This window comes from Electrophorus electricus, chromosome 1 (assembly GCF_013358815.1).
Source record: "Electrophorus electricus isolate fEleEle1 chromosome 1, fEleEle1.pri, whole genome shotgun sequence".
NCBI lineage: Eukaryota > Metazoa > Chordata > Actinopteri > Gymnotiformes > Gymnotidae > Electrophorus > Electrophorus electricus.
In genome coordinates, this window is record NC_049535.1 from 27,318,170 (window position 1) to 27,342,984 (window position 24,815).

At 41.1% G+C, this 24,815-nt stretch overlaps 1 protein-coding gene across 1 annotated transcript; it reads left to right on the forward strand.

The window, feature by feature from the left end:
- The first annotated feature begins 6,909 nt into the window (after positions 1 to 6,909).
- unm_sa1261 (un-named sa1261) lies at positions 6,910 to 20,894 on the forward strand. Its single transcript, XM_027003336.2, has 4 exons — positions 6,910 to 7,152; positions 11,598 to 11,820; positions 14,958 to 15,160; positions 17,923 to 20,894. Exons 2-4 carry the CDS (start codon positions 11,649 to 11,651, stop codon positions 18,781 to 18,783), a joined length of 1,236 nt encoding a protein of 411 aa, XP_026859137.1. The 5' UTR covers positions 6,910 to 7,152; positions 11,598 to 11,648; the 3' UTR covers positions 18,784 to 20,894.
- The last annotated feature ends 3,921 nt before the right edge of the window (positions 20,895 to 24,815 follow it).

Here is a 24,815-nt window from a genome sequence, read left to right on the forward strand (position 1 = left end):
AAAAAATTGTATGTGCACAACATTGTGTTTCATTAAAAACTTGAAAACTTACTCTAAATTGCTCTCCACATTTGAATCTCTTTATGTGCTAAAGAGCTAAGTTTACTCAACTTCACAAAGTTTCATTTCTGTTAAATGTTGGAATATTTGTGCTAAAACTCCAGCAAATCAGATTTCTAGTGACAGTTCCTAACATTGCACCAATCATGATATGATTTCTTAAGTGCCTTCATTTTAAATGTTATGTTTGTTCCCATGGCATTGAGTCTAGCATGATTGTAACCTTTCTGACATTAGCTAGCTAGGTAATTTTACACAGATCAGCCACAACATTAATAACATTCCCAGATGAAGTGAATAACATTGATTTTCTCGTAACAATGGCACATGTCAAGATATTTTAGATTCTAAAGCAAACAGCCAATTCTTGTAGACGATATGCTGGATGTTGGAGAGAAATATGCTTATAAAATGACAATGTTGTATTGACTATACTGAAAAAGAAATCCAAGTACATTAATAGGTCTACAGTAATTAGTGATCATTTACCTCGGGCACTAATACATATAGCAATGTGTAATATTTCCCGTATTTTCAGTTTGTATTTTAATAAAGAGACTGATTATATATGGTCATTATACTATAGCTAAAACAACAAATCTGGCCTAAATCAACAAATGGTAGGCTAAGACGTGTGTGTGTGTGTGTGTGTGTGTGTGTGTGTGTGTGTGTGTGTGTGTGTCACGATTGGACCCTCCTAGTGTCTCTGTTTCCATGGTTTCCCTGGCTTGTGTTTTTGTTTTGCTTCCGTGTTTCATTATCTCCGTCCATCATTTGTAGCACCTGTGTCTTGTTTAATGCTCGTTAAACAATGTATTTAAGCCCTGTGTTTGGGCTGTCTTGTTGCTGGTCGTTGTAATGTTTTCTTCTGTGGTAGTGGGGCACAGATGGTGCCTGTCCGTTTTATCGGTTTGCTTTGTTAGTATGTCTTCCCGTACTCTCCGTGTTGGCTCTATGACCCTGGACCATGCTGACGACTCTGATTTTCGGGTTTACCCCTAATAAATCTCGTACTAAATAATCGTTCTACTATATATATAAAACGCAGGACATTTTGTACTGAGGTCCTTCATATGTGCACATCCTTTGCGTTTTGTGTGTAATTTATGTAAACAAGATATCCAGCGCTAAAGCCAACCCCATGAATCCAAGCTGGGGTGTGAGCTATTGTCTGGCCATACAAATAAGCGTGCGGCTGCCCGCAGCCCAGCATTACCCAAATGCTAGCCGAGCGCCGTGTCTGCGCGGATCTGAAAACGCGACCATCACATTTCTCTTGTTTCCCTGCACGCATGAATTCGCATTTGCCTCTGTCTTCACTCATCATACTGTTCTGCTGCAGCAGACCTTCACGGCTTAGCGCTTGACATGTCTGAATCGTGGTTGCGCTCTGCAGGGGAAACAAAGGTAGAGCTAGATGATAAGAGGCGGATGAGACAGGTGGCGCTGGCTCCCCACACGGTCTGGCTGGTGGGCAGTAAGAACAGGCTATTCTGTAGCTGCCGATCCAAAATAGGCTAGTCTCTCACTTTTTCTCTTCAATCACACAGGGCAATAAAGCCAATACTTTGCAATTAGAATAGAAAGCAGCAGATTTTGCCACGTTGAGGACTTAAAATAGGTATCTTTCTTGAAATAACTAGAAAAGGCAATTAGCTAATGTTTACATTACATACACATTCACCTTCATTTCGAGATAACATGATCCTCTGCGGAACATCTGTGAATGCATATCTAAAATAATCATTTTTGTAGAGCATGAATTATAACTCAAACTTGTTGGCAAAATGGAATTTTTATTCCACACTTGCAGTGCAACTATAAACAAAAGAGAACATGTCCCAGTTGAGGTGACACTGCCTTAGTTTAGTGTTTGAGAAAATTCAAAAGAAAATTCAGTACCATTTTACTGAAGAAATTCCTGACTGTGGCTTTAAGATGTAGAGATGTTAATTTTATCTAGCATTATGAAATACAGTGAAAATTGAATACTGAATTCAGATAGAGAAGGGGAGATAAGGCTTGTAGATAAGGCTTGTTGTAAACTTGTAGATCCCTAGTGTAATGATGTTTGAAGTCTATCTAAAGCTGGACTGAAGTTGATTCAAATACTTATTCCATTTGATCCAGTCTTAAATGAAAATGGATAAGACCCTGAAAAGGGCAGAATGGCCCCTTGCCTTTATGAGTGGGTGGTGTACGCTGCAAAGGGCTTTTACCTACGCAAAAGAACAGAACATCCTCAGTTTGCTGGGAGATACAATATCTCTGTGAAAATGAATGTACATTTACTTGGAAACAACTACTTGTACACAACATTAATGTACATCCTCCACTGTATATACATATTATCAACAAATGCATATACATATGTAGAATAAATAAACACATTGTGCTGGTTAATCTAATGAAAATGTTATGATTACAAGTAGGAAGCCAACCTTGTTGTCCTGCTAGTTATTAAACCCCTAAATGACACAAACTGTGACTTGAACCTGAATCTTGGAAGTGGAACTGGCAGCACTTTTCTATGTGCCAGATTCTCCCATTCTGTCCATATGTACATTTTGACAGTGTTGTGGCTTGAACATCTCTCAGTAGCATGTTCTGTATTTACAGCATTTTTACCAGTCTCTGTGCCTGGGAATAGTAGACTGGCAGGACACGGTGTCCCTGCCATGACACTCTCTGGCAGCCTGGAAATCTCTGTGCTTCACGCTCATTTTCAATGTGGTGTAAAAATAATCCCTGCGCAGCCAATCCCTCCTTGTTCCTTTGGGTGGATGTCAGCGTGAGTCTCAGCCTCCATATAACGTGGATGCGTGACTGGATCTGGCGAATGGGGCCGCACCACACACACCAGGCCGGCTGACAATAAAGAAACGCCAGCAATGACACCACTGTCATGTGTGTCGTCTCGATCCCCCAGTCACTCGTGAGCACGACAAGCAGCTCCTCTGTCTGCAGGAGAAAGGCATGATTGTCCCTGTTGCTTTTTGGTCCTCCATCCATTCTCTGACAGCAGCACGTGGCTGGTGCGTATCAGATAGAGAACTGTTTTTAATGAAAGGCAGAAAGGAGGAGGGGCCCTGCTGTGTCCCCCCCCCCCCCCACACACACACACTAGCTTATATGCATATCACAGGCTCTGCATCTGTGCTCACCCAGTGCTCATACTGGGGGAGTGTCAGATCTGGCCCTGCAATAATGAGACAATATTAGTATTCTATCTGCTAAGCCTGAACAGTCAAAGGACTGGACTTGCAGTATCGGGGCCAGAAGAATGCAGACCTGCCAGTCTTCTTCTATTACAAGGTGCATTGCATTATCAAGGATAGCCACACTCACATACAGAAAGCTCTTTGTTTATGCTTGCTCAGATTTAGAGAAGCATGCCCACCCACACATACACTCAATTATGCTTACTTACTTTTGGCAGAGACATCTACACACATATGCACCCATCTAAAGGATTGAGCTGTACTGTACTGTGCACAGCAATAAAACAGTTTCAGTCCTTGGGCATATCCATCTGCCAATCTGTGATTTCACTGTGCAGTAGAGTCTGCTTTCTAGGTATGTTAAGACACTGTGGAGTAGAGTTTGATTTCTAGGTTGGTTAAGACTCACTGTAGAGTAGAGTATGCTCTCTAGGTGGGTTAAGTAATTGTAGCTCTCTCCTGCCTCACATGTGCAATGGTGTGTGGTGCTGGACACATGCAGCCTTTTCTCCCTATATCTCCCTCTCATACCAGCTCTCTGTTTCTCTCTGTCTGTCTGCCTCTCTCTCTCTCTCTCTCTCTCTCTCTCTCTCTCTCTCTCTCTTTCTCCCTCTATCTGCACCTAAACATGCAGCTCTTCCCACAATGCACTTTGACTCTGCACATATTTTCCATGCACTCAAAGAAGAGAGGGTCTGAGCCGTCTGCCATTCTCTTGCACGCCACTCTGCATTTCCAGTTGCTAATGGCCGAGACTGGGTCAGGACTGTAAGCAGCTTAGGTCAGTTATGTAACACACAGTTGCATTTCTCCTCTGCACCCAAGCTCAAACCCACAAAGCATTGCCAGCTTTCAAAACCACTGGCGGTGGAGACAGTTTTGGCCTGTGGGTCACGGGTTTTTCTGCATTCCCCTGGAGACATGAACACTGTTGAGATGTTTAAGTGTGTGTTTGTGTGTGTGCGTTTGTGTATAATCCACAGTCCCATATACCTGAGAGGAGACAAAGTTTTCCTGCTGCACTCTTCCAGTGTGGCTGTGTGCCAGCTAACCTTGTCCATTCTCCCAACAGGCAACCAGTGCCATGCTACATCTGTTTCTACCAAAACTATGGCCACAATATTGGCCATTGTGATTGTGACCTGCTGTGACTTGTCCTCCTGGTCAACACTAGCCATCAGGCAATTATGTATCTCCAGCTCTGTTTACTTAATTTTTTGTGAGCTGCGGGAGATAGCAGTAGGCAGTGAGGAATTAAGAGTAGTTATCTTTAACAACATGTTACTACTGTAAGTGGAGGTCAGCAAAGGTCATGGCAAGTGAAACAGGAAGGGGAACAGAGGGAAGGAATAGAAGCAGAAGGAAAGATTGTGGCAAAGAGGAGAGTGGAGAGAAGCTGAGAGCTCTCTTGACCGAAACAGCAGTGCAGCAAACAGATGTGTGGCGGATCAGAAAACGTATGGGTTAGAACTCCAGCTAGAAGGCTGTGTTGGTGAGCTGCGCACTGGGAGACCGGGCCTATAAATTCGATGGCTGGCTGGTGGCTCAGTGACAGTGATGCGCTTTGACTTACTTTCAGAACTGGGCTCAGAGCACAAGGCTTCGAGTCCTCATAATCCATGTGACAAGTAAAGGGCACCAGTTGCCTGCATGGTAACAGTCAGTGTTGTTTCCATGAGTGCAGCCATCATGGATTCTGCAGCAATGACTGGATACAGTATAGTTATACGGTATAGTTTCACCATGTAAGACTGTTCCTAATTGGTCGCATGGCTGATAGGGCTTGCATGCTGTTTGTCAGATTCAGAAGTAGAAGCTAGTCAATCCCACCTGCTACATCTCTGGAGAGATTAAACAGAAGTTGAAAGAGACAAACAGCATACAAGCACTATCAGCCATTCTACGAGTCACTGTGTTATATTCAGACATGGTAGACTCCAGAGAGGGAACCCAGTACACAGGTGTTCTGATGGCATGAGTTTGTGTGTGTGTGTGTGTGTGTGTGTGTGTGTGTGTGTGTGTGTGTGTGGTGCTGTTTGTCAGTTTAACCTCTGAGGACCAGAAGATCCCATTATTTAAATTTCAAGCTGACTGATCAAACAATGCATTCAAACAGAGAGCCAGATACATGTATTTTACTTTTTTTTTTTACTAATCTGCTGGCCCTGTATTTGAATAGATTTCTTAGAAAAAAATGAATGCAGAAAACATCAGTGCTACAGAATGATAAAATAATCAAGCTGCTTTATCAGGTAGGCCTATTAATCAAGCATCATTTTAACTAATTATAAAACATGATGTGTTAAGACTAAAATACATACCCTTTGTTATTCTCAGCTCAGCAGAGCCAAAAGAACTTGTCCAATGTTGCTTAAAGTAAATTCTGCTTGGGTGAGAAGCCCAGTGATCTGCAACAGGCCTGTGGACTCAGCAGAGTAGATAGTGAAGATTCAGAGTGCATTTGGCTGGAAGCAATGGGATGTTCACCAAAAAGGTTGCATGACTGAAGGAACAGTGTGTTTAGCCTAAATAAGAACTTGATGACAGAGCACCTTGGAATAAACACAGGTAGCATATGTTATAGTACACAATGACCTTTGTGAAGTTCATTGTAAGTAGACATAGGAAACAAGCACTCAACAGGGGAAACTCAGCACATATTGAATTCTACAATACTTGTACTGAGGAATCCTGGTTATCACTAAAGTGAACTGAATTGCTATCACTGTTTGGAGAACAAATAAATCAGGGGAGAGACTACTGTGTCTTGAGCAATGATTCTTTTAACCCAATGTTTAGGTCATACTGAACATTTTTTCTTTTGTATTTGCAAGATATAGTACTGCTTTGATGACCCTCTGCAGTACCTCTCCAGAAAGGTGCTATGAGACATCAGAAAGACTTCACAGTTTGTTGCACATATAAGGATTTGATGATTAGATGGCAAGTTAAATCTGTGCTGTTCTGTAGCTCTCAAGGACTGGCCAAAGGAAGGGAGGAGTCTTGTATGAGTCTTGTATGTGGGCAGTCACAGGAACTCCACCTTGAGCTGTTATCAATAAACAAGATTCCAGTTTACTGCTACATGATTTCATAAGAAGTAATTCGCTCTAATATACGTGTATGCCCATGGTCATATTGTTACAGAAAGACAGGTTAAATGACAGGTAAAACAACTAAACATTGACTAGGATTGATTTATTCCGTTAATTCATTCATCTTATTTTGTGTAATGAATGCAACCAATTCGCAATCGGAGCCATTTGCTAGAAATTATCATCTTAAGATTTCACTTATGTGTGTACGTATTTTATTTAATAAATAATTGTATCAAAGAGTGGACTTGATAGAATGTTTATCAAAAGTCAGCGGTGCAATGATGGAAATGATGCCTATAAATGTCTTTGTGAGCGTGTGTAGCAACGCAGCGGCCGCCACCTTGCAGATGCTCATTTTCCATGCGCAGAGCAAATGCTAAAAGAAATCTGTATGGAGACAGAACCCCACTAAGACAGACAGACTTGGCAGCGCTCTCAGTCTGAGCTACGATTGGCCGGTGGGTGCGGTGGGCTGGTGCTACGCTACCTCCCTGGCTGCCATTAGTCGCATCCACAGCAGCGAAGAGACAATAGGCCAGTCAATTCGGTCCTCCAGACGCACCAGCGCACGAGATACCCAAGGTGATTGTGTGCGCGACCGCGCAGTACTATCGCGTGCCCCAGTAACATAATAAAGAAATTGCATCTTTTAGTGATCAAAAGACACGAGGAAAGGTGGTTTACTACCGAATTCACGCCAATGGCCATATAATCAAAGTTTACCACGGAAGGCAATGACGGCGGAAGCTGTTGTATGCGGTGCGCTTTGAAAGGTAAGAAAACCAGCCTTAATATTAACATATCATTTGGAAACACAGATGCGCTTAATTAAATAGCTTTTGTTTTACTTTGCTTCGTTCATGGCGAATAAGCACGCTGTTCTCTATGGGATCAGTCCCGTAATCTCACATCCTTGGTTTCAAAAACAAACCTGCTTTTGTTGATCTCACCTCGGTCTGTAGCAATAGTAACGCAGCGCGCTGTCTGTTCTCAATAAATCGTTCTAGTGATGCTGCACAAATGCGTGCAATTGCACAGGAGTATCTGTAACAGTGCTCTTCGCTTTTATTGTTGACAAATATCCTCATTACGTTGTGAATTTAACATTATATTTGCATAGGAAGACTGATACACTGATAAGAACAATAGGTGAGCATCTTTTAGTGTATGTCAGCATTGTGTTCATTGTTTCAGGTGTCGAAACTGATTTAAATCTAAATGGCTCAAAAAGATTTTAATTTATCAATGTCACCGATGTCATGTAACAACGCATGTTTATTGTGGTTAATAGGATTATGAATATGTTGCATTTGAAGAGATATTACACAAATATGCACCCATGCACATGTGCAAGCATGAAAACACACTCACACAGGCATGCATGCATGCACGCATGCACACACACACACACACACACACACACACACACACACACACACACACACACACACACACACGGTCTCAAATATGGAAGGGGCTTCAGATGCTTACTGAATGGTGCTGTGATGATCAAGTAGCCATGCCTATTAAAACACTGACAGCTGGTCAATATAATGATTGAAAGCAGCCAGTTGCTTCATTTCCAAAGCCACTGACAGAGTTGCACAGAATATTGAACAAGTGATAAACCTCCAAATCCCCTTCTCTTTCTAAAGGGACACACTGGAGTGTGGAGATGATCTAAGCTTGAAAAATATGCACATCCTGTGCTCTCTGTTCCTCATGGAAAGAAAATGTTTTGTGAGCGAGCCTTATTTGAGCTCACAGCTCATCATTATTGCAGTTCTGACTTTAGCCAAGCATTTGGCTGAGAGGGAGGTGTTATACTTCTAGTGTGCTCTCAGTAGTTTGACTTTGCTACAGCGAGCTGCTGCACAGACCTGTCATAATGAGTTTGTTGCAGCTAGCTGCTGCATAGAGATGTCATAATGAGGTTCTTACAATGACCTCTTGCATAGAACTTCCATAATGAGGTTGTTACAACAATCCACTGACTAGGGCTGTCATAATGAGTTTGTTACAGTAACCTCCTGCATAGAGTTTCCATAACGAGGTTGTTACACTGACCCGTGGAGGAGGGCTGTCATTATGAGGTTGTTAAAGAGACCTGCTGTGTAGAGCTGCCAGAATATGGTCTGCAGAGGCATTTCTACAAAGCTCATATGCAAATGAGCTAGGTTGTGCATGGTCCTAGGCATGTGTGGAAAACAGAGATGCGTCTGGTGTGAGTGAAGATGAGAGTGGATGAACCACCACAGAGAGATGCAAAGGGCAAGTGCGCTGGTGACACTGGCCCTGCCTGGCCTGCTGCCTTTAATGTGCTCCAAGGCTCCATCAACACTGTGTGTGTGTGTGTGTGTACAGCAAGTAAACTTGCACTTAATATGGCTTCCATGGTCTGCCTTCAAGCTAAGAGAGGGAGCAATATATGATCAATATATGATCTTCAGCTCTGTGAATCACGACAATAGATATCATCAGTATTTGGCATTTTCACTGTAAAATAATTGGTAGTAAGGCTTCCGAACTTGTTTGATGCGAACATGTTTGATGCGAACATGCGAACATGCTTTTTCTGTGTATGGTTAATTTGGGTCACTCACCATAACCAAAGGGAATCACTGAAAATTCTGAAATGTAAATATACATTTAGAGTATACATTGCCATAACATGAATATGAATGGCTGTATCTTCACTGTCTATTACAGAGACTCCATATTTTCAGCCCCATAGCTCTGTAGTCTGAACATGTAGCAGGTGAGGTATCTATAATATTATGCTTAACTCAAGTGCACTAGTTTCACAGTAACAACTGGTGTTTTATGAGCTCTAGGCTTCAGAAAAGCTAGAGAGCCAATGAAAGATGATTGAAAGTCCTCATTATTACAAAATTAATTTCTAAAGTTTTTCTGAGCAAGCGGTGGATCACAAGCATGTTCTTCATTTGCTCAAGCACATTTCCTTATGGGCTAACAAAGGATGCAACTTTGAGGCTTGATTGTGTTGTTGAGAGCCAAGTGTTGTGAGCCTGTGGCTTTAGTTTGAGTCAGCAGGACTGCCTGGAGATGTCTGCTTGTTGCTGGATTAGCTGTTCAGTGGAGAGGGACTACTCATCCAAACAGACACAGACACAGACACAGACACAGACACACACTCACGCGCACGCGCACGCGCACGCACACGCACACGCACACGCACACACACACACACAGTCTGAGTCTATTATGTTCTACAGCAAAGAGGAGCTTGACTCAAGGCTTTAAAGGTTAAAGAATCAGCAAAGAGGAAGGCATAGCCACAGCTGTGGCATCATGAGCATTATAGACACTCCCATATATGTCCCTGCTATACAGAACACTGTAAAAACTGCAGAACGTTCCAGGTTTACTGGAACCTGATTGAATGTCACGACAACTACAAAAGATTTGAGGCAGAGAGAATATCACTTATAATTTCTAGATATTGTCCACTTATAATGTGATTACACTTGGACATCTTAACATTTAAGCTGGAGTGGCTGCACAGTCTTGTAAAACGCCACTATATTGATTAAGCTGTTACAAATTATTATAACCTTTAAAAGGCTACGCAGAGGATTCTGGTGGGCAGCAGTGATTTGTTACCCTAGAGATTCTTGAGGTCACTTTTTTTTTTTGTAGCAGTGGTGGGTGGTATGAGTAGTGTGGTGTTGGGGTGGACTGGTTGGGTGATATGAGTAGTGTAGTGTTGAAATGGTGTGGTGGTGTGTGATATGAGTGGTGTGGTGTTGGGTGGCATGAGTGATGTAATGTTGGGGTGGTGAGTGGTATGAGTGGCGTGGTGTTGGGTTATATGAATGATGTGGTGTTGGGGTGGTGGGTGGTATTAGTGGTATAGTGTTGGAATGGTGGGTGGAATGAGTGATGTAGTGTTGGGGTGGTGGGTTGTATGAGCAGTGTGGTGTTGGGGTGTTGGGTGGTATGCGTAGTGTGGTGTTGAGGTGGTGGGTGGTATGAGTGATGTAGTGTTGGGTGGAGGGTGGTATGCATGGTGTAGTGTTGGGGTGGAGGGTGGAAAGGAGGCAGAATTGCACAACAGATTTTTGCAAGTGAAGCTGGCATGAGGCAGGCTTATGTACTGGTTACAGTACACTCTGGAAGAGGCCAGCTTCTGACTGAACCTCAGAGCACAGCACTGTGCAGGCAAATAGAACATGTGCAACTGTTTGTCATAGAAGGATAGGCTGGCTATTTTTTAAGGCCATGCCTTATTGAAACTGTTCCCATGAGATATATTGAAAAGTATATTTGTCTTCTGTGAATCTCCCCACTGTTGCAAAGGAGCAGGATTGAGAAAGAGAAATACAGAGAGAGAGTAGTTAGCTTTGATACATGACACTGTGAGTGTGTGCATTTATGTGTGTCCCTTGCTCTATATGGGTGAAAGTGTAGTCATTTAGCATGACTGAATGGAATCTATCTTTTTCTCACTCAGACACACACGTGCACCCTCAGATGTCCACAGATGGCGTGTATGGACAAGATGTGCAATATCTAGCCTCATTCAACACATTTGTCTTCATTAGTGAGCACTGGCAGGCCATAGGTACTAAGTCTATTCAGTCATTCAGAAATCATGCTGCACTCTTGGCTGAGGGCAGGAATGGTGCAGAAACCTGTCAGCTGAGTACAGTCCAATAATATGTCATCAAACACTCTAGGTTATATTGTATAGACAAGCCCAACTGGGACTTTAGTAAAAGCAAAATGTTCATTATTGTTATGTAACGTGCAAAATCTTTTTTCCTCTGTGTGTCACAAAAGTAAACAGCAAGCAGCAAGGAATGATGTGTTGAAGAGATCTGAGAGGGGATTTTGACTTACTGTCAACTTGTCTTCCTTGTGTCTTGTATTTCTTGTGTTGTGTTCTGCTTCTTGCTTCTGCTCTGTAGAAAGCGCTTGTGCATAAAAGGCATTGCAGGCAGTGAATTTAGATCAGCATTTACTGCAGGATGCCAAAGTTTATATAATAAACTTGTTTGGTTTAGATACCAGCCTTCCCTGAACTTTGTCACTTTGAAATTCATGTTTGTGCATGTGTGTCTGTGTAGAGAATTGGATTAATTCTGTGATGAAGAAAGCACCAGAACAGACTAATAATCAGACTAATAAACTCTTTTGTGTCCCGGGTTATGGTATTCTCATCTCTTTCTGTTCTTTTCCCTGTTCTCATCTTAAGAGCTGCTGGTCAACACATCACCTGTGGTAACTGACCCCTCCAACTGGAAGAATGAGCTCCTGCCCCCTCGTGTCCCGTGATTCAATCGACATCCTGGAGGAGCTGCAGCTTATTGCAGCCCAGAACCTGGAGAAACTGGACATCAATAAGTACTATGAGGTTATCAGAGAACTGGGCAAGGGCACCTATGGCAAGGTGGATCTAGTTGTCCACAAGATCCGAGGTAGGCGTATGGCCTACCTCTGGCCTTCTTCTACTGTTTCTGCAAATAGAATTATGAATAATTATTGTTTCCTATTCTAGCATTCTACATTTTCTACAAAAAAATAGTTCTACAGTAAACAATACACACACTCACAGAAGTGTAGCTAGGGAACTTTACATACACATATAACACAACATGTTTCTTGTTGACTCATACACTTTCATGATTAATAAAATTTTCTGTGTTGACCTCTTAACCAATACCCCTTCATCTCATCCCTGACCTCTGGTGCTCAGCTTCCTTAATGCCCTGCTGCTTTTAGGCATCTTCTGTCAAATCTAAGTTCCATGCAGTGTAGTCTTTAGAGCTCAGCATTACAAAACAGCACAGGATCCAGACAGCTCATCCAAATGTTCTGTCCCTAGAACATTTGCCTAACCTGCCTGTGACAGTGGCCAGACTCTAGCCATCTGTTCCTGGCTGCAGTGTTAATGCCCTTTGATGAAAGCCTAAAGCAGGAGCAGCCCGGGTCACATGACACTGGTGTCTCTGCTGTGTCTTGTCAGTCCCTCCAGCCTGTAGAGCACAGGCTGCGGAGTTCTTGGGTCCTTAGGATTCTTAAAGGACCAACAGAGAAACACGCCATCTGTTGGCACCCCAAACCCCCAAGTTCAATTTTTTGCATAAAGAGGTGTTCTTAGGGGCTTGTGACATGAGAAAACTGCACAGATGGCCCTAAGCATCCACACTCCCACATCCCATATCAACAGGCAGCTCATGCACCCAAAGAAAACTGAGAGGGGTCTGTTCTATACGACTTGAATTTATGCAAATGAGGAGGAGACAATACAAAAAAAGACGGCTGCTCTGGGTACCACTGAAGTTCCCATTGGTTGCTGGGGCGTAGAATCCACTCTCAAACAGGGGCACAGCCAGTTAAAACACTTCCGCAAAGCTGTGAGGTGCTCCACTGCTGAAGATATTAAATGTTACAATGTTAATTATTTTGTCTTATGCAATTTAATGCAACACAATGATATACAATGGTGCACATCACAGGGGTCAGATTTTAATGTTTAAAACACAGACACACACACGTGCACAAGCATTTTCTGCTGCATGTATGATGTAAAATAATACAGCGCATGGCATAGAATGAAGCTCTCCTGTGTCTGAGAAATTGCTGTCATTCCATTACAGTTTCATAACCATGAGAGCCTGGAGTTTTCTGCACTATCATTAGTAGTCTGGTTTAAAGACACTGGTTATATACTTCCACATTCTGCTGAGTGTAGTAGATGTTAGAGAATAAAGTGCCATTCAGAAATAAGCAACATACAGACTAGGGGAGAGGGGATTAATCATTTCAGAATAAATATTTTAGAGGACTGAGAAGTAGTGCAGAAAAGAGATCTTAAGTCAGCATTGGTAAATTAACCTTTTTTATTTTTGTAATGGTGAGCAGTAAGGAGGTGGACACGTGTGGAGAAGAGCAAGATTTATTATGGGCAAATTGAAAATCAGAGTTGTTGTAGTAGTCCAGGGTCACAGAGTCAACATGGAAAGTACATGGATACATGAGCAAACAAACAAAACACACGAAGGCAAGAAGGGGAAGCAGGCTATGACAAAGACTAGGGAAAACTCGGGGCTAAGAAACACGAAGGCTAGGATACGCAGAGTACAAACTTACAGGTATACAGAGACGGGCTTTCAAAAACATTCACTAAACACATAAACGCACAGATTAAAATAAACACAACCATTCAAATAAACACAACCACTAAATTAAACAATGAACAGCCAAGACACAGGAAACACAGGGTTTGGAATGGAACTAAAATATACAAGACAGGGAAAACACAGAACACGGAATCTGGGAGGGACTAATTGTGACAATTCTGGTATTCACAATAAGTAATTCTCTACTTAGATTATTGCATCATCACTGAACATTTACTGAGTACTGTTTAAAGCAAATTCAGAATGAAGACACCTGACAGACAAAGGCTTTAATGTTGGCTTTCTTCACTCAAACAGTGTGCCAATTCTCGGGACACTGCTCCACTTATTTGCCTTTCAGATTCAGTGACACATCTGCACTAGACAGGTGTCAGTGTAGGGAAGGCACAGTAGCAGACAACGAGATGGCTCTTCTTGGCTTTTGTTTAGCCTTTTTTTGGTCCCTACTCTGATAGATGGGCCTGTGTCCTGATTTGTGCCATTTGCATTATGTAATAACAAAGAAGCGGCAATCCTCCCACAATTCAGGCCCTCCACATAAATTCCCAGCAGCTTTTTTCCAACAAAGCCCCAAAGGAATCTCGGTCTGTGGAGGATTTCAGAGTGGAGTCTGCCCTTCGAAGGTAAAAAGGTAGTGTCAGAGATAATGAAAATATCATAAGTCATTTGTAAGATGTTCTTAGTCCATCCAAGATTGTCCTCGACACGGATGGAAGGCACGCTGGACAGACTCAGAGCCATCTCCCAGCAGAACTGTTTAATGTAACTACAAGAGTTCTGCGAATTGCACAAGTTCTGTGTGCTTTGATCTCTGTAATAGTAGCATTGTCTTTAACATGTGTTTACATGTCTTTATATCTGACACACATATTTGGAGGCATTCTAACATTCATATGTGCCTATATTAAATACATATCTAATTCACAAATTAAATGTGATACAGTGCAATAAATGCTAATAATGAACAACTTAACTGAATTAAAGTATTTCATTTTGATGTATTTCTTTGGGAAGTTTGGATGTTTTACAGTAGCAATATGTATTTAGTTTTTTAAACATCAAAGGAATGTACATAATCTTTTTTTTTATTTTAATTTTTTTAAGAAAAACAATGTAGGAGATTATGACTAATTCTGTTCAAATAAACCTATTTAAAATAGGATATTATTCATCTTGGAACAGCTTCTTTAGGTGACACACAATTAGTTTTAAAAATATGACAGACTTCTTCCTTTGGAAATGTATCGACTCTGGCCAGAAAGATTCTCCTTCTTCTGAACTCCCAGACTCAGCCCGGAGTGTGGCTAGTTAGGTCACATTTAGTGATATTTCAGCTCCATGAGGCTGCAGAACAGACTATAGCACAGTAAAAGCGCAAGTCACCGTAACTCCCTGGCACCTCCTTCCCACAGGCACCAAGATGGCCTTGAAGTTCTTGCGGAAGAAGACGACAAAGCTGAAGAGCTTCCTGAGGGAGTACAGCATCTCTCTCTATCTTTCACCATGCCCCTTCATCATCAACATGTATGGCGTTGCCTTTGAGACAGACGAGTACTATATCTTTGCCCAAGAATATGCGCTAGCTGGAGACCTCTTTGATATCATTCCCCCACAGGTGAGTGTGATGAAGGTGACTCATCTTAGGACCAGAGGTGGGTAGAGTAGCCAAAGACTGTACTCAAGTAAAAATACTGTTACTTTAAAACAATAATTACTCAAGTAGAAGTAAAAGTAGTCATTTAAATTATTACTTAAGTAAAAGTATCTGTTTAAAAAAAACCAAAAAAAAATGTGGTCCTCATAGTTCTTTTTACACTGAATTCAATTCTGTTTTAAAGATGTCTCTCTCTGGCATAGTTTCTAAGTGAAAATTAAAATAAATACATATTCCTTATTCATAAATAAGTCTGTTATTACACATAAAAAAAATGTACAGTCTTGTACAAGTGTATGAATTTTGTGAATATTTGGCTTCAGAAATATCCCTCTTCAGTGTCCAGCAATAGTCTGCCAACACAGAGGTGCTCCACTTTCCTTGGTACCGATTTTCCATAGGCCTACTATACATATTAATATGTGAGTGTAATCTGTTCTATACTATTTGTTTTAAGTAGACAGTTAAAAGGACTTTGGTAGATCACGTCTGCTAAATGCCATGCAAATGTAGATGCAAATATAATGGGTTTAAAAAACAACAACCCTGAAAACATATTTGAATTCAGCGTGCAAAAATACATAACTGTTTTCTTTGCTCTGGGTCTGTCCTACTTATTTTGTGTTTGTTTTCATAGCGGCTAAACATTGTGCATATAATATAAACCACAAGCATCGCACTGGATTTGGTAATCACTTTGCGATTAGTAGCTACAGTCTGTGGGAATATTTCGAGCTCTTGCCAAAGGCATTTTACTACATTTTACAGCTCGTTATATTTAACTTGCAATTAGAAGAACGATTAGCCAGACCGACTGGCTGGCTAGATATGCTACGGTGCTTAGCTAACAATTGCGCCTGTAGTCGAAAAAATATAAATATATAAAATCAATAGCAAACCTTTTAATAACCTTGAAACCTTTATAATTTTGAAAATGGGCCTCAAAATGGGGTGTGCATTGCTGCACGCCATGAGTTCAGTTCAGCTGCTTTTTCTGATGCTTGTAGTTTAGCTACGTAGGTTAGGTAGCTAGCCATTTTCTTTCTCAGAATATTATTGATGTCATCCATATATTCTCATATATCGGACCACACATTACTTTTATATTACATTAATAATGCACATTAGAAAAATGTGAGCTATTTTTCCCACGCCGGAAAATGTGCCTGTTCGTTATGTCGGTCTACTGAAGTGTCTAGTTGTCGAACGTACTGAAGCAAAGCGGTGACACTCGGTCATCTTTACAGATTTAACTCATTGATAATATTTAGTGATTTCACCAACCTTCCCACACTTGACAGGTTACGAACAAAACGTACAAGATGTAAAAAACAAACAAACAAAAAAAACATTTTAAATGTAACGGGAGGAACGTTGACGAATTAAGGGAGTAAAAGTACAGTTCTGACCTCGCAAATGGACTCGAGTAAGAGTATACAGTATACTATTTTAAAACAGCTCTTAAAGTATAATTTGTTCAAAAATGTACTTAAGTAAATGTAACGGAGTAAATGTAGCACGTTATTTCCCTCCTATCCTTAGGACTCATGAAAGAGCTCCAAACGAGCTAAAGCAGCATAGACGTGAATGCCATCCTGAGGCTGGCATGCCATGTGGGGCTGGCACCGCTTATGTCATGATTTTAATCAACCTCGTCTCAGTCGTTTGTGCTGTTTAATTTTTCATTTGTATTTTTCACTGCTATAATTTCTGAGATGTAAAACTTTGTTTACATGGGTATGTGATTAGCATAAAGTTGGCACCCCATATATGTCTCAGATTTTAAACATACTGCTCGCAATCGCTTTGCGCCGGTTTGTTTGTGCTTCTTTATTTATTTATTTTTTTGTATGTTTCTTTACATTGATTATGTCACCAGCATTACGGGGTGCAGATTACACACCTATACACCTATATAAACAAATTTGGATTTATATCTCAAAAACCAAAGTAGCACAAACAAAAAAACCAAAACATTAAATGGCACAAAATGATATAAGTGTTACACAAAGCATTGAGACTGGGTTAAAATCTGAGACATATGATTTGCAACTTCAAGCAGGTCATGCGAACCCTATCTCTGAATTAACAAAATATGACAAAGGGCCTCTGCCCATATTGCTAAGCAGTGGAACCAATGGAAAAGATGTGACTCATTTTGAAGACAAGGTGCCCAACAGTTTAAGAAATTATACCTAAAAAAATTTACATTATTAGCATTATTGTAGTTTATTATAGTTGTATCTTATTATAGTTTTATTTAAGCCTTCTGTCTGAAGTGTGTGTGTGTATATAATTTTATTTTTTTCTCTTCAGTGATACATTAATCAGTATTTCATTTTAATTATAGCAGAGGTCTTTACAATGAAATAAAATGAGAAAATCAGACCTCTAAATCCTCAGATTTCAAGTTTGAACAATTATTATGTTTTCTTAGTGTAATGTTTATTCCTGAAACCTCCTGAGATATTTATAGCAGGTGTTTTGACAAATATCAACTCCAAGTTGCAGGTAGCATTTAATGAGTATAACATGTTCCATGGAGTCTTGCTGGCATGGTACAGTGAGTCCCTGGCTTACTGTGGATGGGGATTGCTGATGCGGGGGCTCCAATAGCTCCAGTCCTGGCCGCCAGTGTAGATTCTGATACTGTTATTGGGTAACAGTTTGTTGTGTCCCATTGAGCCGCTCATTCCATCTGCCTGGCTCATCTTCCTGTGCAGGTGGGGCTCCCGGAGAGTGTGGCCAAGCGCTGTGTGCACCAGGTGGCCATCGCCTTGGACTACCTGCATGGCAAGAAGCTGGTGCACCGTGATATCAAGCCCGAGAACATCCTCATCTTCGACCGGGAGTGTCGCAAGGTGAAGCTGTCCGACTTTGGAATGACACGGAGGGCTGGCTCGCCAGTGAAACGTGTGAGCGGCACCATCCCGTACACGGCACCCGAGCTGTGCGATGCAGGGCGGCAGGAGGGCTTCTGCGTGGACTACAGCACAGACGTGTGGGCCTTCGGCGTGCTGCTCTTCTGCATGCTCACAGGAAACTTCCCATGGGAGAAAGCTATGCCGTGTGACACCTTCTACGAGGAATTTGTGCGCTGGCAGCAGCGGCGGCGACGGTTGGGTGCTGTGCCGTCTCAGTGGCGTCGCTTCACCGGCGAGGCGCTGCGCATGTTCCGCCGCTTGCTGGCCATCGCCCCAGAGCGCCGCTGCTCCGTCAAGGACGTGTTTGGTTACTTTGGTCACTGCTGGATGCTGGATACCGAGAATGGCAATGCGGCTGTGTCACCTGGAGCCGCCACCAACACCAATGGTGGTGCAGTGGTCAACGGGCACCTGGCCGAGCTCAGCTCCTCTTCTTCAGAAGAGGACGAGCTGGCGGACCGCCTGAAGCAGCAGAGCCTGTCGCCTGGGTGTGCTGGCACCAAGAACGGCATTGTTATGGAGCCTGTGGCAGCACACTATTCTACCATGTCCACAAATGGCTCTCCCTCCTCCACCAGTGGCTATGAGCGTGTTGCTCGTGACAGCAACGGCAATGGTGGTCGCATCCTGGTGGCCACACCTATTGAAATCTGCGTGTAGAGGAGAGAGGAGCCGATGCACTTTAGATGTACTCACACACTGAGAACGAGCGGGCCAGACAGAGCACTCGAGTCCTCAAATGGAGGAACCGTAAGCAGGAAATGTTCTGTAGCCCATGATGAGTGCAGGACACTGTGAAAGCATTCTACAGAGGGTTCCAGGCAGAGTTCCCTTGTTGTTTTTGTAATTGTTCCTTATGATGAAGATCTCTGAGGGAACGACCTGGGTGGAAGACAATCCCGTCCCACTGACTGTATAGCTGAGGATTTGTACCACATATTTCCACATGTAATCAGTCTACCATGGTGCAAAAAAAGGTGTTCTTTTCTGGTGAAAAATCATCAGATCATCATAAAGCAATATGTTAAATATTTTGCAAAAAAGTGGTCAAAATAGATCAGAAACAAAAACTAGAATGTGGAAGAGACTGATCTCAAAACTGACTGAAAATCTGATTTTTGGAAGTGGTACTTTTCTGTTCAGTGGGTTAATACTAAAAATGTAGTTTCTCTTTGTTATTTTGTTGCATTATTTATTTTGGTCCTGTACTTTTGACATTTTGCTATTTATTTTATAATGTAGCATTATGGAGTTATAATAATACCCAGTTGCTTTTGCAGTGAGTTGCATTGTAAAAACTGTTTACTTCCTCTAAACCAAAACTTTGTAGATCAGAACATCACCAAGACCTCATCTTAATGTCTTTGAAGAGTAGATGCATGTCACTATCTCTGTGTTGCAGTGTGGTGCATTTGTGAGTCAGCAGATTTTGTTTTCAATTGGTCTTCTCACGGTGAGCAAGGTTTGGGCTGCATGGGTGATGTCGATGTGATCACAGTGCACACACATGCCTGTTGTCACCCCGCGCACACAGAGGGTTTAGACCATTTAAAAATAGAGCTGTGTTCCCCAACCAAGTGATTCAGAAACAGTGGTACCATTGTGCTTCAGAACCACTTGATTATGGTTTGAGAAGTAGTAGAATGCTGTCACTTGACTGTTTTTTGAGTAAAGATGGAACATTCCGAATGGATCCTGCTGACTTGAAGGTGTTTTTATGGATTTCTCAGGTATATGAAAGGCCTATACTGTGTAATATCTCCAAACAACCAAGTTTGAGTCTTGTAATTTAAAGAGAATGAAGGACTGCAGATTATCTGTTATAGGTTACTGAAATGCATACTAAGACAAAAGGACAGAGACCGATAACGCATGAAAGTGCTGCGTTGTTTATAATTCCAAGGTTCTAATTAAAAATAATAAAAAGGTTAACAAAAGAAGCAAAATCACACTTAGAACTCAAACTGATAGCTGTTATTACTCACAGCAGGCAATTCATTTGGTTCTAAAGCTAGATATAAAAAGATCTGAAGGTTCCAGTTGACACTCCATATCATCTGCCTAATTTTGACTGAATTACACAGCTTTTTAAAACACTAATAATCTAAAACAAGATTTATTTTAATGGAAGATCTAATTCATATACAAACCTTGACTTCTGCTATGTCATGATTTGAACAGAGATTTTTTTATAGCATGGTTTTAGACTCTTGGTTTAGGGCTTTGAATGAGTTTATGTTCTCTGTTTTGATAAAGACAGTAGCAGTGTTTTTTAAATCAAGTTCAGAGATTGGCAACAAATATTTGTCAAAAGGGGACATTTTTGAAATCGCATGGATATAAAACCTATGTGAAAGGGGATTTTAACTGTGCTACATTTTAGATTTGTGAGAATAATTGTTGTGATATTTTGCTGTAGCACAAGTTTGCCTAGATTGATCTATTGATGGAATTGAAAATGAGCTAAATTAAAAAAAAACTAGGATTTCTCTTATGCTCTCTGTGCTATAGGCCTACATGCATCCTAAATCAAAGTTACAGAGTGTTAGATAACAATTTCTTGGCCATGTTGTGCCCTCAGACTGTTGTTGAACCTCAGTAAATTCAACTATCTTGCACAGAAAATCTGTTTTTTGTTCTGAAAAAAGAAAATATTGCCAAACATTATCCTCCACAAAATTGTTGAAATTGTGTATTGTGACTTCCAGAAATATTTGCATGTTTTAATATTGTTCTGGAAAGACCTTGTGGAAATAAATACATATGCTATAGAAGAGTTTTGTTTTTGAGTTAAAGTCACAAGTATTTGAATGTGACTCATTATTTAGATCTTATCCAAGATGTTCTCCCCATTCATGGAACCTACAGACATAGAAGAAATTTTATTTTTCCTTCACTTGATAAAAGAGTCGATTTGAGAAATAACTGTGCTATTTTGTCCTTATAAAAAATAAACGCACGCACGCACGCACGCACACACACACACACACACACACACACACACACACAAAAGCAAAGACATGTCACTAAGCTCACATCCTGTTAACTGTATAATGGTGTTCCTGTTGTTCCTCTGTGTCTTGGTGACAACCTAGTTGTACCTGCTGTGACCCAGTGGATTTGCTGCAGGGTTTAAGTCACTGAATGAGGCCTTGTTGACTTTTCATGCCTAATGTGAGGCTTCGGCAGAAGCAAACCTGTGAGTTCTGCCCTTTCCGGCACATTCTGAACGGAAAAAGGGCAGTAAGAGTGCTATCTCGGCTTCTTCTATCTGTCTGAAGGGTTAGAGTGGAGTGGAAGGCTGGGAGGAGGGAGGAGATCTCCTGCCCCTGAAAATGAGCTATCGCAACATCCCAGGAAATTGTTACTAAATATTTCATAAACAATTCCATGAATGGTCATAAACCTGGGGTAAACTCATAACATATATATACTATAAAGGAACTCAGTGAACAACTTGATTAGGTATTGTGTAAAGCTGCACATCAGTGACTCAATGAATGTTTAAACATATTTAACGTGATACATTACTACTTCAACATGTCAGATAGTACTGTCAAATGCACCTCTTCCTACAGCAAAAAGCTTGAAAATGGTCTAGAAACAGATGAAGCACAGTACATTGGACCAGGTCTCAAAAAGCCTCAAAAGTTTAGTATGAACATGCCTCAAATTCAAATGTGAAATTCTTTGCAAACTACACATTCTAATATGAATTAATGAATAAATAAAGTTACAATTAAATAGTGCCATTCTCAGAACCCAAGGATGCTTTACAATAGACATACAGTTTTTACATCCAGTCAACATACTGGTGAGATATTTATGTAATAAGAATAGTTTTTATATATGAAAAAAATCACAAATTACACAGCTTTAATCTTACTAATCTATACAGACGTCTGTATGGATAATGTAAAACAGGACTTTATAGAGCAGTAGTCAACAGTAGCAGTTTAAATGAAAAGTGGCTAGTAAACCTTTGCTAAACCCCATGCCATAGGTTAGGGCAAAGTGAACCCACAGGGTATAGAGGACAGTTTATGCAAATACAGATACAGGTGTTCTGAAATGTACAATATTACTTGGTGGTGTTTTTCAGAGAAATGAAAGTTACATGTACCTGCAAGGCCACATGATAGTATTCAACTCTTAACCCCATGCATGAAGAGATGGAAGGGACATTGCTAGTGAACACTAAAGGAGAATTAAATTTATGTGTGAAGATGGACAAATGACATTTTGGGTTGGGTTCAAAGGTCAACAATCAGGCAAAGAGACTTTCATTTGAGGTGCATTGAAATCTTCAGAAAAGCCACAAAAGTGGCTGGATGCATCCAAAACATAATAAATGTTCTCTACTGCAACAAGACATTTAGCACATTTAATAATAATTTAAGAGAAAAAGTTTGATGTCAATGTCTGCATGGAGTAGACACATTTACTACCTCCTGCTGTCTGAAACTCTGTTTCATCCATTATGTATTATATATAAAACTGACATTCACTTTAAACATGGGACATCCTAAGTGACATTAACCAAAATGTCAGTGGCATCTTGTCACCTTTACACATCTCATGAATATTAAGATGTCATGCCCTAATTAGAGAAACTAGTCAAAAACACCGCTTCATAACATTCTAACTGCATCTAGAGAGATGATGTGAGAACATAGTCTGGCAGTGGATAAAGACATCCTTTAAGAGTAATGTGTGAGTACATGCTGTTAATTGAGATGCCAGACGGGTTTGCCCTCTGAGATACAGCTCTCCAAGGACAGGAACTGCTATTTCAACATGGAGCTGAGTGCACAAGCTTAGAAAGGCTGCATGTGCAACAGAATCATGATAAGACCACTGAAAGCAGCCATCTGCTATTAGGCTACAATGGATTCTGGTTTGAGACAACATAATGACAGCTTTCTTGGGAGTCTTGAATAGACTCCTGGAGAATATGTGCCACAAATGCAATGAGTACTATTCATCATGAGACTGTGATGTGGGCCGTTTACACGCAATAGCGTATGTTTGATAGCATATGATTCATCACAGGCACGTGGTAGGCCGTGCTGATTGACGGCCTTATTAAGAGCCCGATCCAAAAAGCTTTCCACACTCATTTATGTGTAGACTTTGCCAAAGCACCATTCTCATACCAGGCAGACCCTATTGACTTGCAAGTTAAGCATGCAGTTACTGTTAAAGGACTGTTGTTAAAGGATCTATATTGTCATCCTGAATATGCACTCATATCATCTTTGTAAAAAGTTGCTATTCTCTCTAAAAGAAAGAGAGACAGAAGAAGAAAAAAAAATCACTCGAACAATCCAGAGCTAAAGTGATGTGAATTACACTTGTGATGGGGTCAAATTAGCATTTGTGAGAGCTGAGATAACGTTAGCATACAGAACTAGAGAAGCCTACGACAACCGCTGCAGGCATCAACACCATTATATACCAACCTTGAACATGCATGACTGAGATACAGCCCCCTCCTCCCCATCTCACCATAGTTTATGGGTGAAATAAGCAAGAAGAATTATTCATGCCTAAGTACACCATGGAAAATGGCATATAGAGGTAGAACTTTACTTGAGAAACTGTCATGCACACTGTTCAGAGGAAGGGCAGTGTACTGTTGAATGAGCTGTTAATATTTGAGGTTTTACTTGCTGCTCCAAATGTTAGTTTCCTTGGTCAATTAGCAGCTCAGACAAGAACCACTTTCTTTTGTCCAAAGGTATTTGAGTTTAAATTCCACTTTAACTAGTGCTTTAGGAGGCATTTCATCTGGAGCGCAAGTTGATTTAAGGACTTAGAAATGTGCTTAAAAATACTATCATCTAAATGTAGTTTACCAATAAAATGAATGTGTCATTTACAGACTACTGTAAAAACTATGCTGGTTTCCCAAAAGCATCATAACACAAAGATCATCATTAAATGGTAGAGTAAGTATGACACGGAACACTGGCTCTTTCATTTAAGATAATCTTAACACTATGAAGCGTTTGGTACATGAAGCCCTGGTCTGCTTCTAAACATAGTCTGCTTGCTGAATAGTTGAACTTTTCAGAAGGGAATTTCCCATGAATGCACAAAGCTGAATTACACTGTTAATTCAGCTTTGTGCATTCATGGGAAATTCCCTTCATTCAGAAATTCCCTTCTGAAAAGTCATGTTCCTTTGCAGCATAACTTTGTCACTCTGTTTATTTTCCCTTTGTTCGTGGCTTGGCACTTTGCATCTCTACAATTGACGATGTCCTAAGAATGCCTCAGGCAACCACCCATGGCAGGGACCAGTCCCTGCATCTCTACTTGGAGTGCAATGTGGCATATAAAATACATCAATTAATTGATGGAGTGAGTGCGCATATCTTGCCAGTCTTCACACATCATAAGAACGAAGCTGAATATATCCACTCAAGCACAGCCAGGAAATGCACCACCTGTTCCCAAAGGCAACAGTGCCAAACATCTGCTGCTAAAAATGAACATGATGAAGTATAGGCAACCCCCCTGCAAAAACTACAACCACACACACACACACACACACACACACACACACACACACACACACACACACACACACACACACACACACACACACACACACGAAACACCTTGAATCCTCTGCTTTAGTCAGGGGAGAGATACTCTACTCTGAGCTCAACAAGATGATGAGACAG